General features: G+C 45.2%; 1 protein-coding gene across 2 annotated transcripts in view; it reads right to left on the bottom strand.

Annotated features, from left to right (window-relative positions):
- DRAM1 (DNA damage regulated autophagy modulator 1) overlaps positions 1 to 24,198 on the bottom strand; it is a 233,054-nt gene extending 208,856 nt beyond the window's left edge. For both annotated transcript variants that reach the window (XM_085653224.1, XM_085653225.1), the window contains exons 1-2: positions 23,673 to 24,198; positions 2,258 to 2,325 (exon numbers count right to left, since the gene is read on the bottom strand). In XM_085653224.1, coding sequence (XP_085509350.1) covers positions 2,258 to 2,325; positions 23,673 to 23,803 — 199 coding nt within the window. In that variant the 5' untranslated portion in view covers positions 23,804 to 24,198. The remainder of the gene's footprint in view (positions 1 to 2,257; positions 2,326 to 23,672) is intronic.
- Between the last annotated feature and the right edge of the window lie 227 nt (positions 24,199 to 24,425).

Below are 24,425 nucleotides of genomic sequence, written 5' to 3'. Positions count from 1 at the left end.
CACTCTGCTGGACTGCAGTCTGTTTGACTTCTGATTTGCAAGGCTGACCTGCTGCCTGCCTGTGTGAGAAAGACTGGACCTGCATCTCTTGAACCCAGAACCTAAAGTGACTCCAAGGGCTAGTTGGCTGGCCTCTTGATCTGGAGCCTCAGGGGCACAATAGGCTTCCAACAACCTTGTATTTGCAGCTGAAATGTGAGTCTACCCAGCCACGTGGTGGCACCCAGTCCTTGAAACTTGAAAGTGGGCTAAAGGTGCTTTGCCAGTGTCTGTGGTACCAACAGAATCAACACACCTCTACTGCAGCATGGATTGGACCCATCGCAAGGACATTCAACACTACCGCAGCCCGCATCACCTTCGGAACTGCCACTAGGTGATCCATCCTTGGCGCAGGACATCACATCTCTCGTTGATGGCAGCCTCGACAACAACGATGGACTCTGCAATGCAGCCTCACAGCTCCTCAGAACCAACGCATCGCCCTGCCTGCACAACACAACACAACTCTGTACTTTGCATCGCAAGCCCTGTCGACAGAATCTTCAACGCAACAGGACCTCGCATCGCAGCCTTGCCACATCTCGGGACTAACGCATCACCTCAACTGTGTGACGCATCGTCAGCATAGCTCCACACAACGCTCCACAAACTATGATTTAAGGTACTTTGTTCAGCGGGCCTAACTGGGTCCCTGTAGCAGGATCGTGCTCCATCACAGTCGGCCTGAACTTGTGACTTTGTCTTGGTCTGGCGCAATCAGATATCCACAGTTGGTACTTTAAGCCTTGTGGCGCTACTTTCTCTAAAACAATTTAAAATTCAATATCTCCTGTTCTACTAATTGGATTTCCGTCGTCTTGGTCTGGTTTTATTTATTAAATTAAGCTCTATGTTTCTAACCTGGTGTGGGATCTTTCTTTAGGGTGTTTTCACTGTTTTTCTGTTTGAAGTACTGCACAAATACTTTACGCAATGCCTCTAAGTTAAGTATGACTGCTCTGTGTGAGCACATGTTAATTTGGGGTTCACTTGTGCCTTACACTGACTAGTATTGTGGTTACTGCTTGATCAGGGCTCACATCCCGTAACCCAATTTCTAACACTCCATGAACCTTGAAATATTGTAAATTGATGATGAAGATTTAAATGAGAATGCATCAACAATTTAATTCCATGGAATAGCTAAATTGGCACTTTTTAGTTTATGCTAGTGCTGAGTAGATTGGTTGAGAGTCTCGACTGGGTTTTGGAACTAATTACCACCACAGTTTGACTAGCAGTTTATACTCTTGCACAGATAATTGTGGAGAAACTCTGAGAACAAATAAGTGTGGGCATTGTTCTATCAAACTGTATATCATATTTACATTCATCAGACATTCTTCTAGTAATGTAGAATTTCTGCAATCACAAATGTAGCACTGGGGTAAATGAATATTTACAAACCTGTGAGTTTTCACTCCTTGCTGTTTACCAAACAAATGTACATCTACCTATTCAGGAAATGCACTTCCATGGATTGAAGTGGGGAGGAAATATTCTCCTATAGTTTGTGAGGGTGAAGGGGAAGGTGTTTATCCAAGAGGAAAAATATCACGAAGAACCAAAAACAAAAGTAAAATGTGCCAATGTATATTGGAAGTATATTCTCATATGCAGAAGTTTTAATGCTGTGGAAATATCTCTGGTATTCATTTTACACTTTTGAATACGCTTTAAAAACTATGATCTTTCTAGTTGCCCAGGATTAACCCAAAGATTTTTTCCAAATCCCGAGTAAATCTTAAATTTGATCCAAATATAGGAATTGTCTCACTTGAGGAAATTAGCAACTTGTTTCCCTACGGTTTGTAAACCTGACGCTTTCCATAGAGTCTGGTGAAATATGGGCTAATTATATTCACATCCTTAATCTTTAAGTAGGGTTTTTAAGATTACTAGACCGCTCACTTTTACTACCCTATCAGTATATCTTGCTCCTCTCTATTTTAAGTGTTCAACCTACTGTTCCTTTGTTTTCTAATTCCGTTTTATTTCAAACACTCATAATTATGTATGAGTAATTTTGCTTAGCAGTATTGCGTGTGCTCTAATGTCAGTGCAAAATACATGAACTACCCGTCTGGTTTCAGAAAATATTGAAGAAAGTCGGTACCTGTAATGCATAGAAAGAAAGTGTATTAAACATACCCTTTTCATCATATAAGACTGATTAACGTTTACGACGTATATACATTGGTTGTCTTCTACACACCTAAAAATGATGTTATACTTATCATGAACCCAAAGATGGCACTTTCTGGAGGAGTTGTTCCGGTGTCACTAAAAAGAGATGAAAGTCATGTTTAGGTTTAAATGCATTTTATGCTATTAATCATCATATTATCAGCAAAGTTCCTTGAGAAAATAATGTGAGTGAGTGCAAGTGTTCTTAGTCAGGCCACACGAGGAAAATAATCTGCTTTTCAAGGCTATTTTGCAAAGATCACGCACGGCCTTAAAAGGGTCTTTTATTTTACTCGAAAGGGTTGGCTATTCCCACTTCCAACACGAGCTCTGGGGATGGGGGGAGCGCAGGGGTTGGGGGCTAGCTGTCAGAACTAGTCTCCTGTCTGCAGGGGCGAACAAACAATAGTGCAGGAGGTGCAGTGACACCCGGACCTAGGACAGTGAGGGGCCCATTTTCCCTGCTTGCTTCGGGGTCCTCCTAAGGCACCCTTGCTACGCCACTGCCCACTTGTACCATGAAACAGCGCCACCTGCAGATGAGCAAGAGACTCTTATAGCAGCAGGTATGCGGGTGCGAGTTTTTGGAGTTTATAATTTTTATAATTGCATATAAATATTTGCAGGCAATTCCTACTTGGCCCAGGTGAAGCTGAATATTGGGGAGCATATGCCTCCATTGACGCCGACCTCGCCCACCCACAGGCATGTCACTGTTGGGGCAAATGTATCTTTGTGTTTATTTACATCAGGAGATGCTTAACCACAAATGCCACTGTGATTACGTTTACATTTGCACAATCAAAGGAGGATTAATATGTCATTATTAGCAAAATGCTCTCTGCCTGTCATTTTACATCATGGAGACCCATATTAGTACTTTATTGAGAGTGGTCCTATGAAGTAGACTTTCATTGTGCTTGACTCCATCCTGTGTGAGTACAGATCCCAGCATCCTCCTCCAGCACCAGGGCGGGTAAGGGCAGAGGCAGCTATGAACGGGCCAGAGATACATATCCTAAAGCTATTCTTCATGTTTACAACTATGCTGTCTTTTTAATATGTATATATATATATATATAAAGGAAACCTGGAGTACCACCCCTGTTCACATGGTAAACGACCTTTACATCGCAATGCCATTATAACGACCGCGTTGTTAGCACGCAATCCCATTATTACGCAAGTCATTACATTGACTTGCAGTAGATGGCGCGCTAATATTCGAAATAGTATAGTTTACTATTCCAACACCTTCCCTACTGTTGCGTAGGCTGGAGTTGAAATAGTAAATTATATATTTCTAATGTCAGCGCACCATCTACTGCGAATCGATGTAATGACTTGCGTAGTAATGGCATTACGTGGTAACAACCGCGTTGTAATGCCATGCAATGTAATGACTCGCGTGGTAACGAGTCATATTCCTGTTCACATACATGTCTATCTCACTTACCTTCGCCCAGCTAGCTCCAACAAACCAGGCCAGCCTACAGGGGGACTGATTATTTGGGTAAAAATTGCGTTAGCATGTACCACCTTTGAGCACCATTCTAATAGTCCCGATATTCTAGCAGTACAAATTAGGGGCGGAAATGGTACATCACTAGACATTTACAATATTTATGCCCGGGGATTCCTTGCAGGAAGACGATGGTCAACTTTACAAGAGCTGGAAGATCTACTTGACACTGGAGATACCGAGCCCCTATTAATCGTAGCGGGCAACTTTAAAGTAACTTTTGAGCCACTAGCTAGGGAGGACATTTGTTGGACCATGGAGGAGGACGAGCTGTAGCATGTTCCCCTTCTTCATCTACCTCCCATCAAAAAATGGTCACAAGTAGCACTACAGCTTAATGCTATAACCCTTGAGTACGGATTGAGGGCAACCAATGGCCGTACTAGGTCAGATACAAGGGGGGCTAACACTCTTAATAGAACCACCAATATAAGCTGTATCGACTACTTTTTGTTAGATCTGAGACTGTGGCCGATGATGGATGACATGGTTGTGGGTACTACCACAGATAGCGATCATAATCCTTTAGAGCTCTCTCTGGTATCACTCTGGGATAGGTGTATGAACTCAACCAACCCCATTGTTCCGACAAGGGAGGTATATCCTTCCAATGATAGAAGATGACTTAATTGGGCTCGAATATCTCTTGATGCAGAGAAACCTGAAGTAATTACATCCAATGGCCTTGATAGCATTACTCAGATATCTAGCCCCATACAGTGAAGCTGACCCTGCAACACACACAGTTCACAGTGGCCCTGATTAAGGAGCACAGGACCTCCTCTAGTAGACCTATTGCAGCTCTGCTTCACATTTATGACTGTAAGGCAGTAGGTTCAGCACTTTATGGGGCTGAACTGTGGGGGTTTGAAAACTTGGATGGCCTCCTAACCACGGAAAACAAATTCTTGAGAGCCCTGGTTTCACTCCCACAGAGTACCCCCCCCCTCCATCCTCTCAGGCTGGACATGGGCAGAACCTCTATCCTTGAGAATGCTAAGCTCCGCCCCCTTTTGTTCTAGTTGTGTCTTAGGAGTACTCCCGAGTTGCTCCTATATGCCGCTGCTCTATCTGAAGTAATTGCCCATGATCGCTTTAAGAAAATTAGTTGGTTTAACCCCTTCGATGCTCATGACGGAACGGTTCCGTCATGAGCATCGGTTGAGCTGTGCTCATGACGGAACCGTTCCGTCATGACCACGCCCGCGCTAGAACCCTTCAGCACCGCGGGGGAATCCGCGCAGCGCTGAAGGGGTTAACAAACTGAAAAGTCTGCTTACCGCAATAGGGGTAGATGGTTTATGGGATGTTAGAGATCCTGCACTACTTCCCAGTAAGGCCCTAATTAAGAAACAATATTGGGACTGGGTGGCCCAGTCCTCTTTAAGTTACCACAAATGGGGTAGTCTTACATCGGATTTTCTTGAGTTCAAACTGACAAGAAAATTTGAGCAATATTTGGAGGTCATTAAACTTCTGCTGGAGAGAAAGCTCTATAGGCAATTTAGATTTGGCTCCATTCCAATGAATTCGCTCACAGCCTCCTGAAGAAAGTCTCCCACTCAGTCCGGGTACTGTCCAGGATGTCCCTTGGCTGTCGAGTCGATAGCCCACATACTTTTTGCTTGTCCACGTTATAGAGCCCCAAGATCGAGATGGTTAGCCCCTCTTTGTAAGTTCCTCGGTACTCGTTGCCATAGAGTAGCACTGGGCATCTTAAAATCTGACACTAGGTTGCTGATAGTTTGCGTAGTTGCCAAGTTCCTAGGCAAAATGTGGGCTATCGGAAGATCTTTGTTGACAATTGCTAATTGATTATCTCTGGTGGATGTATATAGATCTTACTGTTTAACTTTCTTAATTATTGCCTAGTTTTAATCTCTCAAAGTTCATTTATTCAATAGAATTGTAATGTGTTATTGTAAGCATCTTAATTCCTTTGTACTGTGGGGGGAGGAGTTGGCCTAAAAAGGGAGGTCGACCTCGAATCTGGGGAACTGGGTTCGAGTCTCAGCAATGGCGCTGAACATCCTGTGATTCTGGTCAAATCATTTCATCTCCCCGTGCCTAACAAAAAGGAATGTGTCCTCGTGTAATGCAACAGGTGTTAGGTAAGGCTCTCTGAAACCCGATTCGGGTTAAGTGGGGGCTATATAAAACTCCGTTAAATAAAAAAATACTGAATGCATTTACACTTTTTATGGTCTGCAGACCAGGGAACTATGATGGGGCTAATGCAATTTGTACTTGGATATCTCCCTCATACTGTGTTATTGAGTATTTGATAAAAGAGCTATGTTACTCCAAGAGGTATTAATGAGCACTAGGTAGAATCGGCGCAAACAAGATATCCCCTGGGTCTTTGGCTGTCTTGTATTTATATTTTTAAATTTTAACCACAATACTAGTGTATATATGTATTTTATCCATTTGCCTATTTGTCTTTTTACCAATTTGTGTCGATATCTATCAATAGCTTACTTTTGTGGATTCATATACTGTACATTGTTGAAAAACTTTGAATGTGGAAAACGTTGATGGCATCCTTGCCGAAATAAAGTATTTGAATTGAATTCGAACGCTATAGGACTATAGAAATCCTCACTGATTTGCAATATCCTTTTAATGTATGATGCAAAAGGGTTATTTTATCCCATATATCAGTTGCTTTCTCTTCCCAGTTACAGTATGTATTACAAGAGGAAATAAAAAATAACTAGATAAAGTGTAATCATGAACAGACGAGAGATGTACACAATGCCGCACACATGCACACTGTTTTAATTACACAACTGCTGAAGTTAAGTTTGCGGAAGTGACGGGAAAGGCCCAGGAGCTGCCGCCCCTCAAATACTCAACTGGGAAATACCCTGGCGGGCAGCCCACGCCGCCGCATTGCTCCGGCAGTGCAACCCTGGAAGAAAAGATGGAGACCCCTTTCTTTTGTATTAGCTCGAGCAATTCTACGTGCTTTTCATGCTTGGCATATCAGTAACAGAGTTCAATGTTGTAAGCACAAAGCGGAATAAAACACGGAAAATGAAGTGCCCAGAGCAAGTGATCTTGAACTTCACGCGGCAAATAAAGCGTGAGTGTTTCCCTCTGGTTAGAAGAAAGAGACAGTCCAGTGCCACAACTCGTGTCGGAGAGAGCCGCAGGAGACTGTTAGCGCACCAGAGAGATGACCAGGGCACCCATGTGCTCAAGGCGCTCCGAGGGCTGGGGCGGAAAGGACGCTCTCTCTGTGCTCGCACTTTCATTTCTTTTCATCTATTGCTATTGGGCATTTGTTAAAGCGCCGAACACAGCATTAATACTACCCGCATAAAATGAATGCAACATAAAGTTACAAGTAAAGAACTGAACATATTGGCGAGGAGGGTATGACAGAAGGTAATTAAAAAGTGAGGGAGGAGGGCCTCCAAAAGGGCTGTGGCCTATAGAAGTAAGGGTGTGGCATAAATACAGCAAACAGAATTTCTGTGATTTTCACAGAGTGCCACCCGACCTGTATTTTGGTCCCTCTACATCCATACATTTAACACAACGGCTGACATACACCCAAACCCGCCCGTTAGGTTTAATCTGCGTTAAAGACGTCGCCCTTTTCTCTCTCTATATGATGTCCATCCGCATATTTTACACCTCATTTATTTCATCAGCACCCTCTTTTCACTCTCTCCTGAATGCACTCTGACCTCTCATTCACTTCACCACCACCCAAACACAACACACCCACTCGTCTGTAAGCACTGCATTTTCTTTTGTCTTGACAATATTTTAACAAATGTGCACCTCCTTCACGCACATTTGCACAGAATCACAATTGCAACTGCAATATGTGACTATTGCTCTGGGCGCTCTGCAGAGAGGCCAAGGATTGGATGACCGAGTATTCTGGATACCTTTAGCCTAAACTCCAGAGCACTTGATTTTGGGCCGTTATGAAAACCTTGAGGTGACTCAGTTCAAAGTGCACAAGAGTAATTTGCTACACGAAAAAACGTGAGAGAAAAAAAACATCCTGGAAATAGCTAACACTCTCAGGGGATGCAAGATTAAATAAAACATGTGAAATATAAACCAGAACTAAATCATGGACATGGATTTCCTTAATATGTTTTACATTCATTGTTCAGAAATCACTCAGTGTTATTGACAGGAAAGTTAAGGACGTGAACATAGGGCCTGATACGGCCCCGTTTCAATATTCGTTTTTAAATACTACCTGGTGTGGGACCCAGAGGGACCCGGCCTACTTAAAGCTCTGCGTAATCGATAAGGAGCATAGGGAAGGCTAGAGGAAGAACAGGCGGGGAGGGGCAATGCATCCCAGTACTTGGAGGCCCGGAGAGAAAAAGATCAAAAGCAGGACGGCACATAGTGGCAGACGGGGTTGTATGCATGGGCGTAGTTTCCATTGGTGCAGCAGGGGCAGTGACACAGGACCCAGAGGCCTGCGGGGTCCACCGAACCCTGATTTTTGCTGTATTTCACAGTTTAAACAGAGGCCAGGGGGGGGATGTCCTTCCTTGCACTAGGGCACATGACACACTCAATCAATCAGTCAAGTTGGTTGTAAAGCGTGACTACTCACCCGTAAGGGTCTCAAGGCGCTGGGGAGGGGTGCGGGGGGTACGACTGCAGATCAGTCGCAAGGCACTGTTGTTCAGTCGAAGAGCCAGGTCTTGAGGTCCTTCCTGAATTGGGGTAGTGACGGTGATTGCCTTATGAGGAGAGGCAGGGTGTTCCAGGTCTTTGCTGTGAGGTAAGAGAAGGATCTTTCCCATCACCATGGTCTTGCATATACGTGGGATGACAGCCAGGGCCAGTTCAGCGGAGCAGAGGTCTCTGGTGGGTGCGTGGAACGAGAGGTGGTGGTTGAGGGATGCAGGTCACGTGTCGTGTAGGGCTTTGTAGGCGTATGTGAGGAGCATGAAGGCGATTCTTTTGTTGCCTGTGAGCCAGTGGAGGTCTCTCAGGTGGCTGGTGATGTGGCTGCAGCAGGGAATGTTGAGGATGAGTCTGGCGGAGTCGTTCTGGATGCTTTGCCAATTCTTGGGGAGTTTCTGGGTAATGCCGGGGTAGTGCGTTGCCTAGTCAAGTCTGCTGCTGATGAGTGTGTGGGTGACCGTCTTTCTGGACTCGCTGGGGATCCACTTGAAGATCTTTCGGAGCAGGCATAGCGTGTGGGAGCAGGATGATGAGACAGCATTGATCTGGCGGTTAATGGTGAGCGAGGAGTCCAAGATGATGCTGAGATTTTTTGCGTGGTCTGTGGGTGTGGGGGGAGGTGCAAGATCTGCAGGCCACCAGGAGTCGTCCCAAGTGGAGGGAGTGGAGCCCAAGATGAGGACTTCGGTCTTCTCTGAATTTAGCTTGAGGCAACAGTTCTTCATCTAGGTGGCGACAGCCTTCATCCCATTGTGGAAGCTGCTCTTGGCGACTGTGGGTCATTGGTAAGGGAGAGGATCGTCGGCGTAGGAGATGATGTTGAGTCTGTGCTTTCTGACGATGGCTGCGAGTGGGGCCATGTAGATGTTGAAGAGAGTGAGGCTCAGGGAGGAGCTTTGAGGCACTCCACAGCTGATTTCTGTGGGCTCCGAGTGGAATGGTGGTAGCCTGATTCACTGTGTTCGGCCGGTGAGGAAGGATCGTATCCATTCCAGGGCATTTTCACGGTTGCCAGCGTCATGGAGTCTTGTGCATAGGGTGTGGTGGGAAACGGTGTTGATGACAGTCAAGAGGTCCAGGAGGATGAGGGCCGCACTTGTGCCTCGGTCGAGGAGGGTGTGGACGTCTCCTGTGGCGGCGAGGAGGGCGGTCTCCGTCCTGTGATTGCTTTGGAAGCCGGATTGAGAGCGCTTAAGGATGTGGTTCGCTCAATAAACTCAGAATGTCGGGCATTGATTGTCTTCTTGATGACCTTGGCTGGAAAGGGGAGCAGAGCGATGGTCTGAAGTTCTTGAAGTCCTTCGGGTCAGCAGAGGGTTTCTTTAGCAAGGGGTTGATCTCTGCTTGTTTCCAGTCTTCCGGGAATGTGTTGGAGTTGATGGAGCAGTTGATGGTGCGGAAGAGTTCGGGGCGATGGAGGTGCCAGCTCTGTTCAAGATGTGGTGCGGGCGGAGGTCCGAGTGTCCACTGGCTACTACTGGTTCTACGTCAGAATATCATATTCAGAAATATACTGAAGTATCATGTCCTAAATATTGTATACCAAAATATCATCCCATTAATATGTTATATTATAGGCTACTTTACTTATAGAGCACTCGTACACCACAGTTTATGACACTAAATAACCAATTACTGACACAGGCTACTGACCACTAACTATTGAAAAGGTAGGTTTTTAAAAGTTTCCTAAAGCGAATTATGAAATATTTCACCAGCAAGTTCATAGGAAGGAATATCAAATTTTGGCACTATTAATGGAAAAAGAAGGAACACTAAAAGTCATGGTTTTTGCAAAAAGACATTGACAGTTGCATCTTAATGCAGTGCTTAATTTGAGCCAGTGGTTTCCGGTGCTCTGCACCGGCACTATTGCCCATGCAGCACATTTGTGGTGCTGTCTGTCTGATAGTCGGATGAGTACAAAAATATGTTTTAATGAGTCAATATACATTAAAAAAGAATACTTGCCGCCCAAGCCCTTACTATAACTTTGGGTGGCTTGGAATAGTCTGAACTATCAAACTTGTAGGCCTGTGAGGGATTCTTGTTGAGTAGGTGCTGTCATTGGCAGTGTGGGCGGGGGCAATGGGTGGTGCAAGCTGCAGTGTCTTCCCGTGAATGGTTCTGACACTTACGTTTTCACAAATTAAGTACTGTAATAATGGCAATTCGACATAGATGCTATTCAATCAGGGAAGACTTGGCCCTGTGGACAATGACCACTGCTTCAAACAACCCTACTTCACATAGGCAACCACTGTAACTGTTTTGGAATGGGACAAGGCGTTGGCATCAATAAGACAGTCAATTAATTCCCTTTTGAACTAGACTGTCATTGTCCCCATGGGCTTGGTTTCCGTCACTAGGGTGCTGAACCTGCTCTGCTTGTTGAAGAACGTCTTCCAAAACTGCTTTTCTAAAGCAATAATCTCAATCTCAACTCTTAACCAGGCAGTAAGTACGGAATTTATTACAGATTTACTGGAAATCGCCTTATCCTTGAACTACTTTAAGTTTAACACTGAATACTACCAGCAGTATTCTGGAACATCTATGGGGGCAATTTTTGCCCCAAACCTGGCAAATCTGTATGTAGGCAATCTGGAGAAAAGATTCATCATCAATGTAACCAATCCTTTTTATAACAACATCAAATGTTGGAAGCGTTACATTGATGACATCTTTTTAATATGGGTTGGCACTGTTACCAGTCTGGAAATGTTCATCTCCTACCGCCATGATTGTCAAACGGCTTTGACCTTTACCTACAATACAGACAAAGATAAAATTCCATTTCTGGATCTACTAATACAGAACCACAACAACCAGCTTATTGTCAGTCTCTACCGGAAACCAACAGAGCGCAATACTCTGTTGCAATATAGAAGCTTTCACCCAAGGGCATTAAAGGATGGGCTTCCATATGGACAATTCTTACGTCTCAGAAGGAATTGCACGGAGAAAGAAGACTTCTTTAAAGAAGCCAATAACCTGAGTTACAGACTTCGAGAATGAGGTTACCCGAAAAGACTGATTAGGACATCCATGAAGAGGGCATGGTTCAGCCCACGTGAGGAACTACTAGTAAGCAACCTGACAGGTTTTGGCCAGCACCGTAGCAGGATACGTTGCCAGGTAGAAAACCCCTTGGTACAACACTACAAGGAGAAATCACACACTGCAGAGGAAGTACGCTGGCAAGTAATTGAAAAAGCCAGAACATCACCCAGAGGTGATAACATCTCCCTCACTCTGCAACTCTTGGAATGAAAATGGATCAAAAAGTGTGATTCAATCAGAAAAGGATTAAATAGTCTGGAAGAGTGGCAGAAATTCATTAGTCTAAAGTAACGACTATAAGCTATGCTCTCTACAGCAACCTCTAAGCCATCTCGCTCTACCTGCCTCTGTGAATTATTCATGCTTCACCCCCCAATAGTGTGACTAAACATCAACACCCACACATTAGATGCCACCTAGAAGACAGATAGATAGCTCTAGACTAGACCTTCTAGACAGTGCCAAATGACGAGACCCAAACCATCTTATACTCTAACATGCTGTACCTCACATTGGGTCATGGCCCTGACATTTTTCACCTTTCAGCCGGGCCCAGGTTAACACTTGAAAAGACACACGTACCAATCCAGCTCTGGGCTGGATTGAAGTTAATCTATTGAGCTACATAGTATTTCATTGCTCAGAATATATGCAATATTGATCCATAAATGAAAATATAAAAAATATTTTTTAGAATAATGTATAATCCAAATTGAACATTGATTGACATAATTGAATGGTGTCACCTCTGTAAAACCTTGAAAATGTATTGTAACCAATATCTTTGACACCATTGTGATGAGTTCATTGTCAAACACATTGTTGATCGCTGAGTACATGGTAGTGTAAGGTTACACGTTTTCTTGTCTTAACATGAGCCTTCTACTTTTTATACTCCCTGGTTAAATAAAACAGGCTATCACTGCACATGTAGTATAATTTCACCTTGCGAGCTAAAATTATCACGTTGATGTAATAAAATACGTAATTCCGTATGTACAACAAACCTCCACTGCTAATTCTTTATATTCCATGGGAAACTATGAATTGTATTGTAGAGGGAGTATTGTGCTTCCTAATCCTCGTATCTCAACCTGTGATTAACCACTCTGAAATGGCCACCGCCATGACAGAGTCCTTGACGAGACTCACTTACTAGCGCATTGTGCATGCGTCGCCCGGTCAAGGTTTCTCACGTATGCCCATTGATGACAGGCATAAATGCAAGCCATCTTGAACATGTCTTGCTACAAGTTTGCCAGTATCAGCGCCACGCCGCCGAGAGATTAGGTAAGCCATGCCGATCCTATAATCGGGAGCTCTTTGTAGTAGCATTCGTTGCCACTCCGCTTGTGAGCTGCATTCTGGCATTGCAGTGGGTTGCCGCTCTAATCTTGAACCTTTTCTGATTTATTTTAGCTCCTTTGCGGTTGCTTTCTATCCGTTCTACGCCTTGTGCCTCTTAATAATGACACAGATCTTCACCTACTAACAGACTAGTAAGGTGAGTCTCGGCCAATTGCATTAATCGGTTGGACAGGTAATAGTGCCAAATACCTGACACCACCTTATAAATTATCTGCAGGCCCCAAATCAATGGTAGTTGTTTTACACTGGGATTTTTACTACATGGTGGGAATGGCTACCATAAATTGGTTAACTGACTTTTCCTATTTGTAGGATCTACAGTAAATTTTGTTACTGTGAACATCATCAGAGGCCGAGTTGTGGCTTTTCCTCCTCTGAGGGTAAGCTCATTCCCCGTGCACCTTCACTTCCTTCCTAGCATCACACCTATACACAATTGCAGGTGGTAAATTGTATTCCACCTTGTCATTAATAGGAACTAAATATCCTTACCATGGGAAGTACCCGGCAAATTACCATTCAGGCATTCTGATTCAGTCACTTGGTAAGCCTGCTCAACATTCTGTCCCTTGGCCCACAGTTTTTACTCCTTTGTCACTATACTGAACCTTGTTCTGTCTTTAGTCCCAGAATTTTTGTCCTGAAGAGAACCCGTACCGTGAGAGGGTCAAAACGTCGTTGGCTTTTTAAAAAGGGAGAGCCCTCAACAATTCATATAGTTGTCTCCAAAAAATTGATTGTATTATATTTCTGATTGGCTCCTCTTTTATTGACCAATAACCATCATTACAAGTTTTTCTTTTGCACTTTTTATACTTCACGGGTTGGGTTATGGTTATTTCACTGGGGCTTTCTATTCACCTTTAAATATGCAGATGTATATAATGTAAATACACAGACAGGAAACATTTTTCTTATGCTCTTTTTGTGTAAAAAACGACTATGCAATAATAAATAACACTCACTTTGGCTAAAGTGAGGTGGTAAACATTTTGTCCTGTGTGTTGTAACGTATAAAAACTATTTAAATACTGATATGCTTTACTGAACTAAGGCTTTATTCTATACCTGTTTATTTTGTTTAAGTCAAGCAGGATACATTAATTGCAGACAACATTAATCACTCTACTGAAAAATGAGTTCCTTGTGAACATTGTCTCTGCTTAATTAGCACTACCCAGTTCACAAGGACATATGGGTCGCTCTTGTTTTTGTGAGAATTGTTTTAACTATGCTACTGACGCAAGGGGTAGGCAAATATACCGCAACGGCTTTGAACACTGTGCTGGTCCTGGTGTTCTTTGTCGATATAACAGTGGTCAGGAGGAGGAGGGACAACAACCTAATAGAGACCTTCAGATAAGGAATGGTGTTGCATGCTTGAATATGCAAAAACAATCAACAGAAACTAAAGATCAAATACTCGCAAATTAACTACATACATCATCCTTATTTAGCACCTATAGGAATTGCTAAAATATATCCTAGGAGCCCTAATACTTGTCCCAGATGTAGGAGGCTGCCGGAATTTCTAATACATGGTTTGTGTTTGTAGGTTTGTAGCTTAGTGTTGGGCACATGCTCGTTCACTGATAAATAATTTCACAGGTGGATATTTGGAGGTGGGGCCTGATCTCTCTGTGTGGGGCTAGCTACGTAGAACTTAAGCAAATATGAACATTTGTAAATTTGTGACCTGCCATTGATGTTAGCAAAAGGAGAATAGCCATATCTTGGAAGGCCGTAGAATCGCTTAGTGTTGTGGCTTGATCGCATGATGTATGCAATTGATTTAGACCTGAGATCACCATGACTGAGACAATGCAGAGAATGTTGGGAAGGAGTATTCCACATAAGACTGGGATGTGATTATGGCTGAAAATGAAAGGTCTCTGTGATATCTATACATAGGTGTTCAGTTTGAGATCTTTTAGACCCTAATGGGCAAATTTATCAATATTTCACGCAACGCAAAAAGGAGAAAAGAATTTGACTATGCAGTGGCCTAGCAAGGTCAGGTGGTACCTGTTGCAGAAAATGTCTTGTCACCCCCTCTCCCCCCTCGAGTACAAACTGCAGAGACAGACTTTGGTGGAAAGAAACACCCCCTCCCCTTCCTTATCCATACGCTCTCCACCATTTTCTCACCCCCTCAGTGATGACACCCGGGGCGGACCGCACCCACCGCACCCCCCTTCCTGCATCACTGTGACTGTGAGCACATGAGAAAACTGTGGACGTATAATGGACTATTGTGCTCTAGCCTGAGCGTGTGACCAAGACAATGTTCCCATGTCTTGTGCTGGATTTTTCTCTACTGTTGCAGTGTGTACCATGAAATTCCATACAGAGATTGAAACAAATACAATGGACTTTTATTGATAATGCAACCAAAGGGGAGTTGCCAACATGCTCTATCGATTATAACTTAACGTTTGATCTGGCTAAGAAGGGCAGATGACTTCGGACTTTCTTGCAGACTGCATGCTGAACCCCTTTATGCAGACGCTATGCAGAACCTTCCTCGGACTCTGACCCGACCCATTTCTTAAATCCCCATTGTCCCTTGAATGTACTCTTAAAGACATTGCCCTGTGTCCCGTTATTTTCCCTAAGTGTGGTTTAGACGGACACTTATTTCAGCCTATTGAAGACTCTTGACCGAACTTCTGTTATACTAATGCTAGTGTTACTTATAATCTTTCCCCTTATCCTTATTGTTTTATATAGAGTCATTTGATTTCTGAATTCTGAGCATTTTCTGTGCCTTGAAGACTTGGATTGATGATGTATTGAAAGGACCAATTTAGATTATTCTCTGAACACCAGATACTAATGGTATTGTTTTATATTGTAGAAACAGAGCTGCTTTAGTATTTAATTCTTGTCTGCCTAAATTTCTTTAAGATGCTTGGCCTCCCTGTTGCTATCTTGCACTTATATAGTATGGTCTTGAGAGTAATATAGTTAAACTTAATCATTAACTTGTAATAAACACCGTTGAACTTGGCTACCAATTCCAGGTCCTCACTGTGTAGCCAAATTGATTGCACTGTTAATTGAAAATAAGTTGATCTGACAAATAATGCTAACTCTCTTTCCCCGCAGTGCAATGCACAAAGGTTTATTGGAAGACCTAAATAGAAAGTAAGAGTTTAATGATCCAGTAAAGAAGGTAAATCCGCAGCACGAAGTGGGCCTAGAAACTCAGGGTGAAATCTGCTGGTTCGCTCCGCTGCGTGAAAGGAGGAGGGCAGGAATGCGCCATATTTAACATTATATGGCTGATTCCTGTCTTCTTCTTGCAGTGGCGCACATTTCGCTGCCTAGCACTAATGCAGGCACCACTGTGTCATGGTGTAAAGGTGCCTGTGTTGCAGGCAGGATTATTTTTGTGCACAAAAACAATCCTCTGAGGCTTTTATCTCTATGTGTGCTACAGAATGCAGAATGCAAAAAGGAATAAACAAGGAGAAATAAATATATTTCTCCTCGTTATGCCTCCCCTGGGAAGGCAGAGCATTTTGACACTTTCCAGGTCTACCACTCATGGTAAATCTGGGAATGTGCCCAAATCCATGGATGGATGCATGGGAACACCTACGAGCCACCCTTGAAACCCCTCCCTGGGGCAGAGTAACACAAGGCCGCTACTGATGCTGCCTTGTGTTATTCCAGATTTACCAAGCACCGCGTATCACGCAAGGTGCCCTTGCAGGGCTTAGTAAATCTGACTTTAGTGCTGCATCCCCCTTGCATTGCCTTGCGTGATGCATGGTAAACACAACACTTTGATAAATCTGGTCCTAAGTACCAGTATGCCTCTTGATGCACTGCTTTGTACAAGCTGCATTTTGGAAAAACTCCTGTTCGGCTTTACTGCCTTTTACCCTCATGTGGGTACCAACGCGTATGTACTGTATATTGGCTGAGTCCCACAGTTTTGCTTTGTTCGTTCTTCTGATTTGTTATATCTAGTTTTTCTGTAGCTGAGGTCTAAAATGCAAAGAGCAGTAGGTTGAAAAAGAACCTAGGTAGTGGGAGAGGGCTAAGGGTATGCCATAAGAGAACAGTGCTACCATCTGTGCATAACTGAGGGGTGAGTGACAGGAGGAAAGGGATGTAGCAAGGGCTGCTGGAGTAGTGGAGAAGAATCTAAATTTAAGTTAAGTAAAGAAATTGTAAATTTTGCATGAAACACATGTGAGAAGTTGGCCTGGCATAGGCTGTCCACTAGTTATAGTGGGCACCTTGCACCAGTACAAACAACCGTTATTGATGATAGGTTTAAAGACAACCTTTATTGAAAGCTATCCTAGTGGTAGCTATGGAGAGCAGCCTTCAGGCTAAGTCTTGAAGGAGTGTAAAGCAGCTTGGTTTACCCGATTATAACCTCTTGAATCACTAAATGAAAGGACAACCACACAAGGTATATATATAAAATATATGGATTTATTTCTAAACACTCTCTACTAACCTTTTTATGAAGTTAGAGAGCAAGGCACACAATAATACAGTTCTAAAAAGACAGTAAATAGCACAATAAACAATAGGCCCTAGCGGCGGACCAAACCATTTATTAAGAAAGTGGTATAAGAACCACGACTTGACTAGACACAGTGCCTAGAGCACGTAGAATCGCTGGGACCCAAGGAAACACCCAAGGTAGTGACACAGGAGACCCACGGGGTACGCGTGTAGTGTGAGAACACAGGCGCGAGCCCCGTACTATTCTATGGGAAAGTCGCGGTTGGTATTTTAGAAGTTAAGGACACCTAGGAGAAGACTTTGAGCAAGCCCCTTTAGACTTAGGGGGTTCTAGGGCCAGCACCCACGGGAGCACTGGAGTACTCGAGTTACCTCACCCAGGAAAGCCAGGTGATTAGGTGTCGAAAGGTGTCGGGAAACGTCGTTGATTTCAATTGCGATCTGCTGCAAAGTGCTGCTGCCGGGAAGGAGAGAAGTGTCCGATGTGATCCAAGCCTGGATCGATGATCAGAAGAACCTGAAAGCAGAGGGGACAGAGTCTGGGTCACTTACCAGTGACCAGGGGCACGATAGACTAATGCCCACCGATGTCGGGTGTTTTAGGTGCGAAGAGGTGAAGCTTGACTCTGCAGCCACGAGGACCAGGAGGCGTCGATGACAACCAGGAGCTGGATTCGAACTGTCCCACAAAGGATGTCGAGTGCTGCAGTGTCGGTGCCCAGATTGGACCCAACAAGCCTTGGCAAAAGCAACCCACGCAGGAAGAGAAAAGATGCTTCGGTGTGGACCAGCAAGGTCCTGGGGACTCCCCAAGCAATGGAGAGTCAGGGCATGTCTGGAGCAACCAGGTAAGCCCAATCAGAATTAAAGTTGCCTTCACAGAGACCCACCAGTCGACGGACTAGGGATCGCGAAGGGACCTCGAGAGAAAACACAAAGGGCCAGCTCACAGAACACTCGTGAAGTGTAAGCGGGCAATCTTCGGTGCAAATGCTGCTCGGGGTCAGGGCTACAAGTAACCCAAAGCTCAGCTGCAGGAGTCGCTGGAAAGCTGATGCTTCTGCAAATGGTTGCGGTGTCCAGGGGTTCGGGTTGCACGGTCTTCCACGAGGGATACAGGCCTAAGAACTGCTGAGTGCACAGATCGACCTCAGAGACCACGGAAACCCACCTCCTGTGTTGCAAAATTCTTCGAAGTCCGGCAAGAGCTTCGGAGATGCAAACCGGACAGATGCGTCTTTGGTGCCTGCCAAGCAGGGGAGTAACTCCTTTACTCCAAGGGAGATTCTTCAGGCATCTAGTTCAGTGTGGATCGTCGAAGTTCCAGGATTCAGTATCAGAGTTTCGTCCAGGTGTAATCCAAAATCCTGTAGTCAGGGGTTCCTTCTTTATACCCAAGGAAGGGGTTGGACATACTCCGGAGACCCACCTATGGGAGGGTCAGGAAAGAGGGGTGGCTACACCCATTTCCTTTGTCCAGTTTCGCGCCAGAGCAGTGGCTGGTAGCCCCTGCAACTGGTTTGAACTGGACTATGCACAGGGACACCAAATGTGCCCTCAGTGCTGAACTTCAAAGCACTCTTGGAGTGCACCCACCCAGCCCTAATACAGTAAAGCCTGTCTGGGAGGTGGTGACACCTCCCTGTGACAGGAAACCTAATGTCCAGGCCTCCCCTGCCGGAGTTTCGTCCAGCAGCAGGAGGGCAGACTTGCGTCTGTGGCTGGCAGCATCCATTTTGTGATGCCAGGGTTCTGTTAGCTGGTACCGGGTATACCAGTGCTGTCATGTCTCTCCCTCTAGAAGGGTGGGATCATACTCCCACATCAGTTACTAGTGTGGGGTATGATTCCAAGGTGTTTGACACCAAACATGACATGTTTCCGTGCAGCCATGCCAAAGTTAACATTTACCGTTTGGTTATAATGCACTTAAGAGTATATGCATCACAAACAACCCTGGAATAAAGGTTCCTAAGGCTGCAGAGGGGCTCTGCTCATACATGGGCACCCTCTCACATAAAACCCAGCACCCTGCCTTCAGGATTAGTAAGGCTTGCCATAGGGGTGACTGATAGGTTTATATTTGCAGTGATATTGAGAGATATAGTGAACCTATATCTCAGTAAGGGGTGCATGCACCACCTTACGCAGGCTGCAGTAGCAGTCCTGTGGTGTCATTTTGGAAGGCTTCCCAGGGGTGGCATAATACATGCTGCAGCCCCTGGTAATCCAATCTGGAGTGTACCTAAAGTACTTGTAATCAATTTAAGTGAGAAAGCAGATAGGCTGTGGTCCTGAATAGCAGGTTCCCAGCCAGACTAAGTCGAAAACCAGCAAAACACCAGGAAAAAAGTGGGGGCAACCATGCAGTCAGATTCCACCTTCCTACAACACAGACATCAAATATAAGGGAGCATTTATTGCAGATTGGGTGAGCAGTCCAGAGGCCAACAGGGCCAGGAGGATGGGAACAGAGACGAGAGATGGGTAGATGAGATTTTGGATCCAGGGGGTTAGGGAGAAGTGTGGGAAGAAGGCTAGTTGGTTCTGGAAAATGAGTGTTGGCATTGATCTTGGCTGAAAGCAGGCAAAAGGAGATCATGAAAGAAAGAATATGAAGGTGTAGTAGATCCATGTTACTGAGATTATGGAGAAGATGCGAAATGGCAAGGTGTATGGTCCAGTCAAGATAGGCCCCTCCAGAGGACTGCCCTGCTCCCTCGGAAGAAGGACTGTACTGGTTTCCTTCATCCCAGGCTAGCCTGAGTGACTCCAAGGGTCAGCTGGCTGACCTCCTGTTCTGAGTTACAGGGACACAACAAGCTCCAGAGGCCTCCCTGCAATTGCCCGGCTGCCTGCTGCAACTGGACCTGCAACTGGACCTGCCTGAGCCCTGCTAGCCTCTGCTAGAATGAGTCTGTGATCCCCAAGAGTTGCCTCCCCAGATCCTGGACCCTTGGTTGGCATCAGAGTGCACTCCTCTACAAGAAAGGGAGAAACCCAAAGTTTAGAGCTCTTTGTGACTGCAAATGGCCCTGTTTACGCCGAGACTCTGACTGTGATGGCCGCCACCACAAAGCTAGCGTGAACTCACCCCTTTGCACTACAACGACCACCAGCAACGACCAGCAACATGACACAGCAACAACAGCCGGTGGTGACTGCCAACACAAAGCTCTAGCAACGACCGACAGTGGTGCCCAGCCAAATGTTTGCACTACAGCGACGCCCATCTGCGACCCCAGGCTTGCTCTTCGCGCTTCAGTGACTACAATCCACGATGCTTTCCTTGCTTTACGCGGCCTCCGCCACTGTGAACGGAACTCTTTGCACCAGAGTTTGAGAAGGTAACTCTATCAACTGGACTAACTTTGTCCCTGTATCCGGCCCACGCAACATTGCAGTCGGCCTGGACTAGTGACTTTCTACCAGACTAACACGACCAGATGACGGCGAGCGGCGCTTTGTGCTTATAGGCACTATTTCCCCCTAGAACTTTAAATGTAACTATCTCTGGTTCTACTGATTGGATTTTTTGTTGTTTTGGTCCCATTCGATTTATTCAACTTTATCCTATTTTTATTAATTTGTTTTGTTTTCACTTTGTTGCTGTTTGTGTGATGCATAAATACTTTACACTTTGCCTCTTAGTTAAGCCTGGCTGCTTTGGTGCCAAGCTACAAGAGGATAAAGCACAGGTTGCTTTTGTGACTTTTGTGGTTCACCCTGACAAGGATTGTGGTTGTTGTCTCAGTGGGGCTTCCGCCCCCCACAACCAATAACCCAATTTCTTACACTAGCTATTTTGCCCATGTCCACAATATTTGTGCTTACCTTCCTATGAAGGCATATCACTTCTCATAAGATGGCACTTCTCACCTTATATCTCGTTTTCCCTACTTCTAATCTACCACCCACTAACTCCAGCCCTGCCTTTCTGGACTCATTCTGCAACTTCATTTCACACACAATATTTAACCTCCGTTACTAATCATCTTTGTGGACTTCAACATGTGATTCGACCTCCCAGACGACGACTGGCGTGGGCCAGCAAACAACCTCGAATACGGTGGGACTCTCTTACTCTACCCTATGAGTTGGGCAGTTTGGGAGCCCCAGATCAAGAAAAATATTACAGAGTCGCTAATAGCACATTCGCCCACTACTGGATACATGGCCCTCATGACACACCCTTTTTATATTTAGAAAAGAACGCAGCGGACCCGTTTTCATTACCACAGCTCCTCACGCGGCCGGCCTCCAGACGGTTCCAGGTCTTTGATTCTTTGGCTGTCCCAGTGCAGGCCTGGCAGACGTTACTACATATGCAAGCGGGAGCCTTCCTGTATTCCCCAGAGATGCCGCTCCAGTGGGGGTCGTGGTTCACGTTGGGTCAAGATACAGGGGCAAGAAAGGCACTACACACAATAGGTATCAACAAAATTGAGTTGTTTTTTTTTAGAGATGGTGCACTTGTATCCTTGGAGGCCTTGCAACAGCCAGATCTGCTGCCAGCAGGCACAGCACTATTCCATTTCTTTAGAGCCAGGCACACGTGGCGCGCACTGCTAGGCAATGACTTATTGGAACCACAGGCTATGACGACATTCACAACACTCATTAAGGCAGAAGAGCTCCTTAAGCTAATTACGAAATTCTATACTAGTTTACAAGAAACTCATAGGACAGAAGTCCTCAAAGTTAGGCAGGACTGGCAGCGAGATCTGGGCACTCCAGTGAGCGACAAAGAGTGGCAATATTGTTGTTCCTGTACCCGCTCAGTCTCTCTTAATGGAAGGAAGAGACTGCTCCACTTCAAGTTCTTGCACAGGACGTACTGCACCCCTGAACGCCAGTTTCGATGTGGGTTGTCGGAGTCTTCCCGCTGTCTAAGATGTGGGGCTGAGAATGCGGGATTCTGGCACCTGGCCTAAGAATGCTCTGGGATTCAGACATTTTGGTGCAAGGTGTTCCAGGATCTGGGAATCATTATCAGTGCTGACTTGGAGCCAGATCCCACAATGGCATTACTGGGGTTGGATCTCTCAGTGGGCAAGTCGATGTGTTTGTTACTGTCCATTGGACTTCTCCTAGCTAAGCACCAGGTGGCATTGCGCTGGATGGGCGGCCCACTGCCATTGATTAAAGATTGGCATCCTGGCATGCTGTACTGTCCCACCCAAAAGCCGCCCTAGGGATTATAGGGGGCCATACTAAACTTATCTCTTAAATAAAGCTGCAGATGCAAACGCAGATCCATAGACTGGGGCCACTCAGGTGTCATCACAGGAGAGGGGAGTATAGGAAAGTACTGTATCCATGGATAATGACAGGACATTTTGGACTGGGCTAAGAAATAGAAACTGGGCCTTATGTGAGACGCTGGCCAGTAGAGCGACAAGGTTAACCTGCGGTGGTTGGGACTATTCTTCATAGATGTTATTGTATGAAACTGAATTTCTGAACTGCCTGATTTATGCTTTGGAGTATGTAATTCAATATGTATTTGGATGTCCCATTCGTTATAGTTGTGCGTGTAAATGTATGTACTATGTTTTATGATCCAACTATTAAAAAAAATAAAAGTTTCATATATATATCTTAATATGTGGAAGAGTTACATAAGGCATTTTGATAGGTATACTAATATTTAAAGTTATTCACACAAATATTCAGAAAAGACACACGTGGCTCTAGGATAGGTCCACATACATAAAAGTTATTTACACAGTTCTAAGTGTGATAACATCTAGTCTAATTTATACGTTTGTATACCACTCACGAATAAAGGCCTAATTGTTTATTTTTTATAGCACTAACAAAAATGGAATGTGATGCTTAACCTCAGAAATTCTTCGATGGAAAACTGCACTGCTTCTCCATTGCACACTTTCTTTTATGCATTACAAATGCATGCTTCACTGCTGCTGTGCTAAGACGAATTAGCTGGTTGACATGAATTTGTGGTTTATATCTGATATGGTGCATTGTATAATTGCCAAATATTAACATGCATATTCAGTACATATAAAGTGTGTAGCTCGTATTTTCTGTAAAATAAACCTAGAACATTTGAAGAGCAGAGTTTGACATCACTTCCTGTCGGACAACAAAATACAAAGGGTCTGAGGGGGTGCAAACAAATTCACGTCTAATTCCCATAGCCTCCCATAGGACCAGAGATGGGTCCGACCACTAATCTGGTGACGCTAGATTCCATGGCTAGCAGCCATTTCAGCGATCATCGTGGGTCACCTTCTTAGACACTAGCAGGCAGCATGACGCGATGAGGCGCTGAACCGACTGAGGGAGGCTGCGGGGGTCTCACCTGATATAGGGCACCAGCGGCTCCACGTGGCCAAGGCTCACCGACGTCACATAGGTTATGATGAAGGCAGCTCCGGACCAGATGACCAACAGGTACGGGATGTAGGCCAGACTCTCCGGGAGACCAAACATGATGCAGCCGACCGTACAGGGTAGTAAGGGGTCCAGGTACCGTGTCAGGAAACCGCACTGAGGGAAGCAGAGTGGGGAGACCGCGGTCTCAACCTCACGCCAGGCCCCTTGTCCCCTCACGCCGGGCTCCCCTCCTTCACGCCAGATTTTAGCCCCCTCAAGCCAGGATTTACTCTGTGCTGGGACAGCGAGTTACCTTGGCGTGGGGGCGGGCGCCGCGGGGGGGTGTCTGTTACGGAGGCCGTGACTCACAAACCGAGGACAACAACCGCGCACCGGCTGCGGACCTCCCCGGCTGCTCCCCTTACTGAGTCCAGCTCAAACTCCCTCGCCGCTCCGGTCCTCCCGCGAAGAAACGTCATTTGTTTCGTTTCTCTTGTACTTTATTATATTGGATACAAGGTGCCGGAGTACTTCCTTGTAATACTTTCTTCCTGTTTCTTTTTCTTCCCCTCGCCAAAAAATCCCAACATGTGCGAGCTTGAGTCAAGGACCGGTGTGCAAGGGCTCAGCTTGTGTGTGTGTTGGGGGGGGGGGCCGAGGGGGGGTTGGGGTTTGACACCCCGCTAATAAATGTATGTTGTGATTAATAGCTGGGTACAGATGCTTTCCTTTGGGTATT

This window comes from Triturus cristatus, chromosome 4_1 (genome assembly GCF_964204655.1).
Source record: "Triturus cristatus chromosome 4_1, aTriCri1.1, whole genome shotgun sequence".
In the NCBI taxonomy this organism is placed as follows: Eukaryota; Metazoa; Chordata; class Amphibia; order Caudata; family Salamandridae; genus Triturus; species Triturus cristatus.
This window is presented reverse-complemented; position numbering and strand designations above follow the sequence as displayed.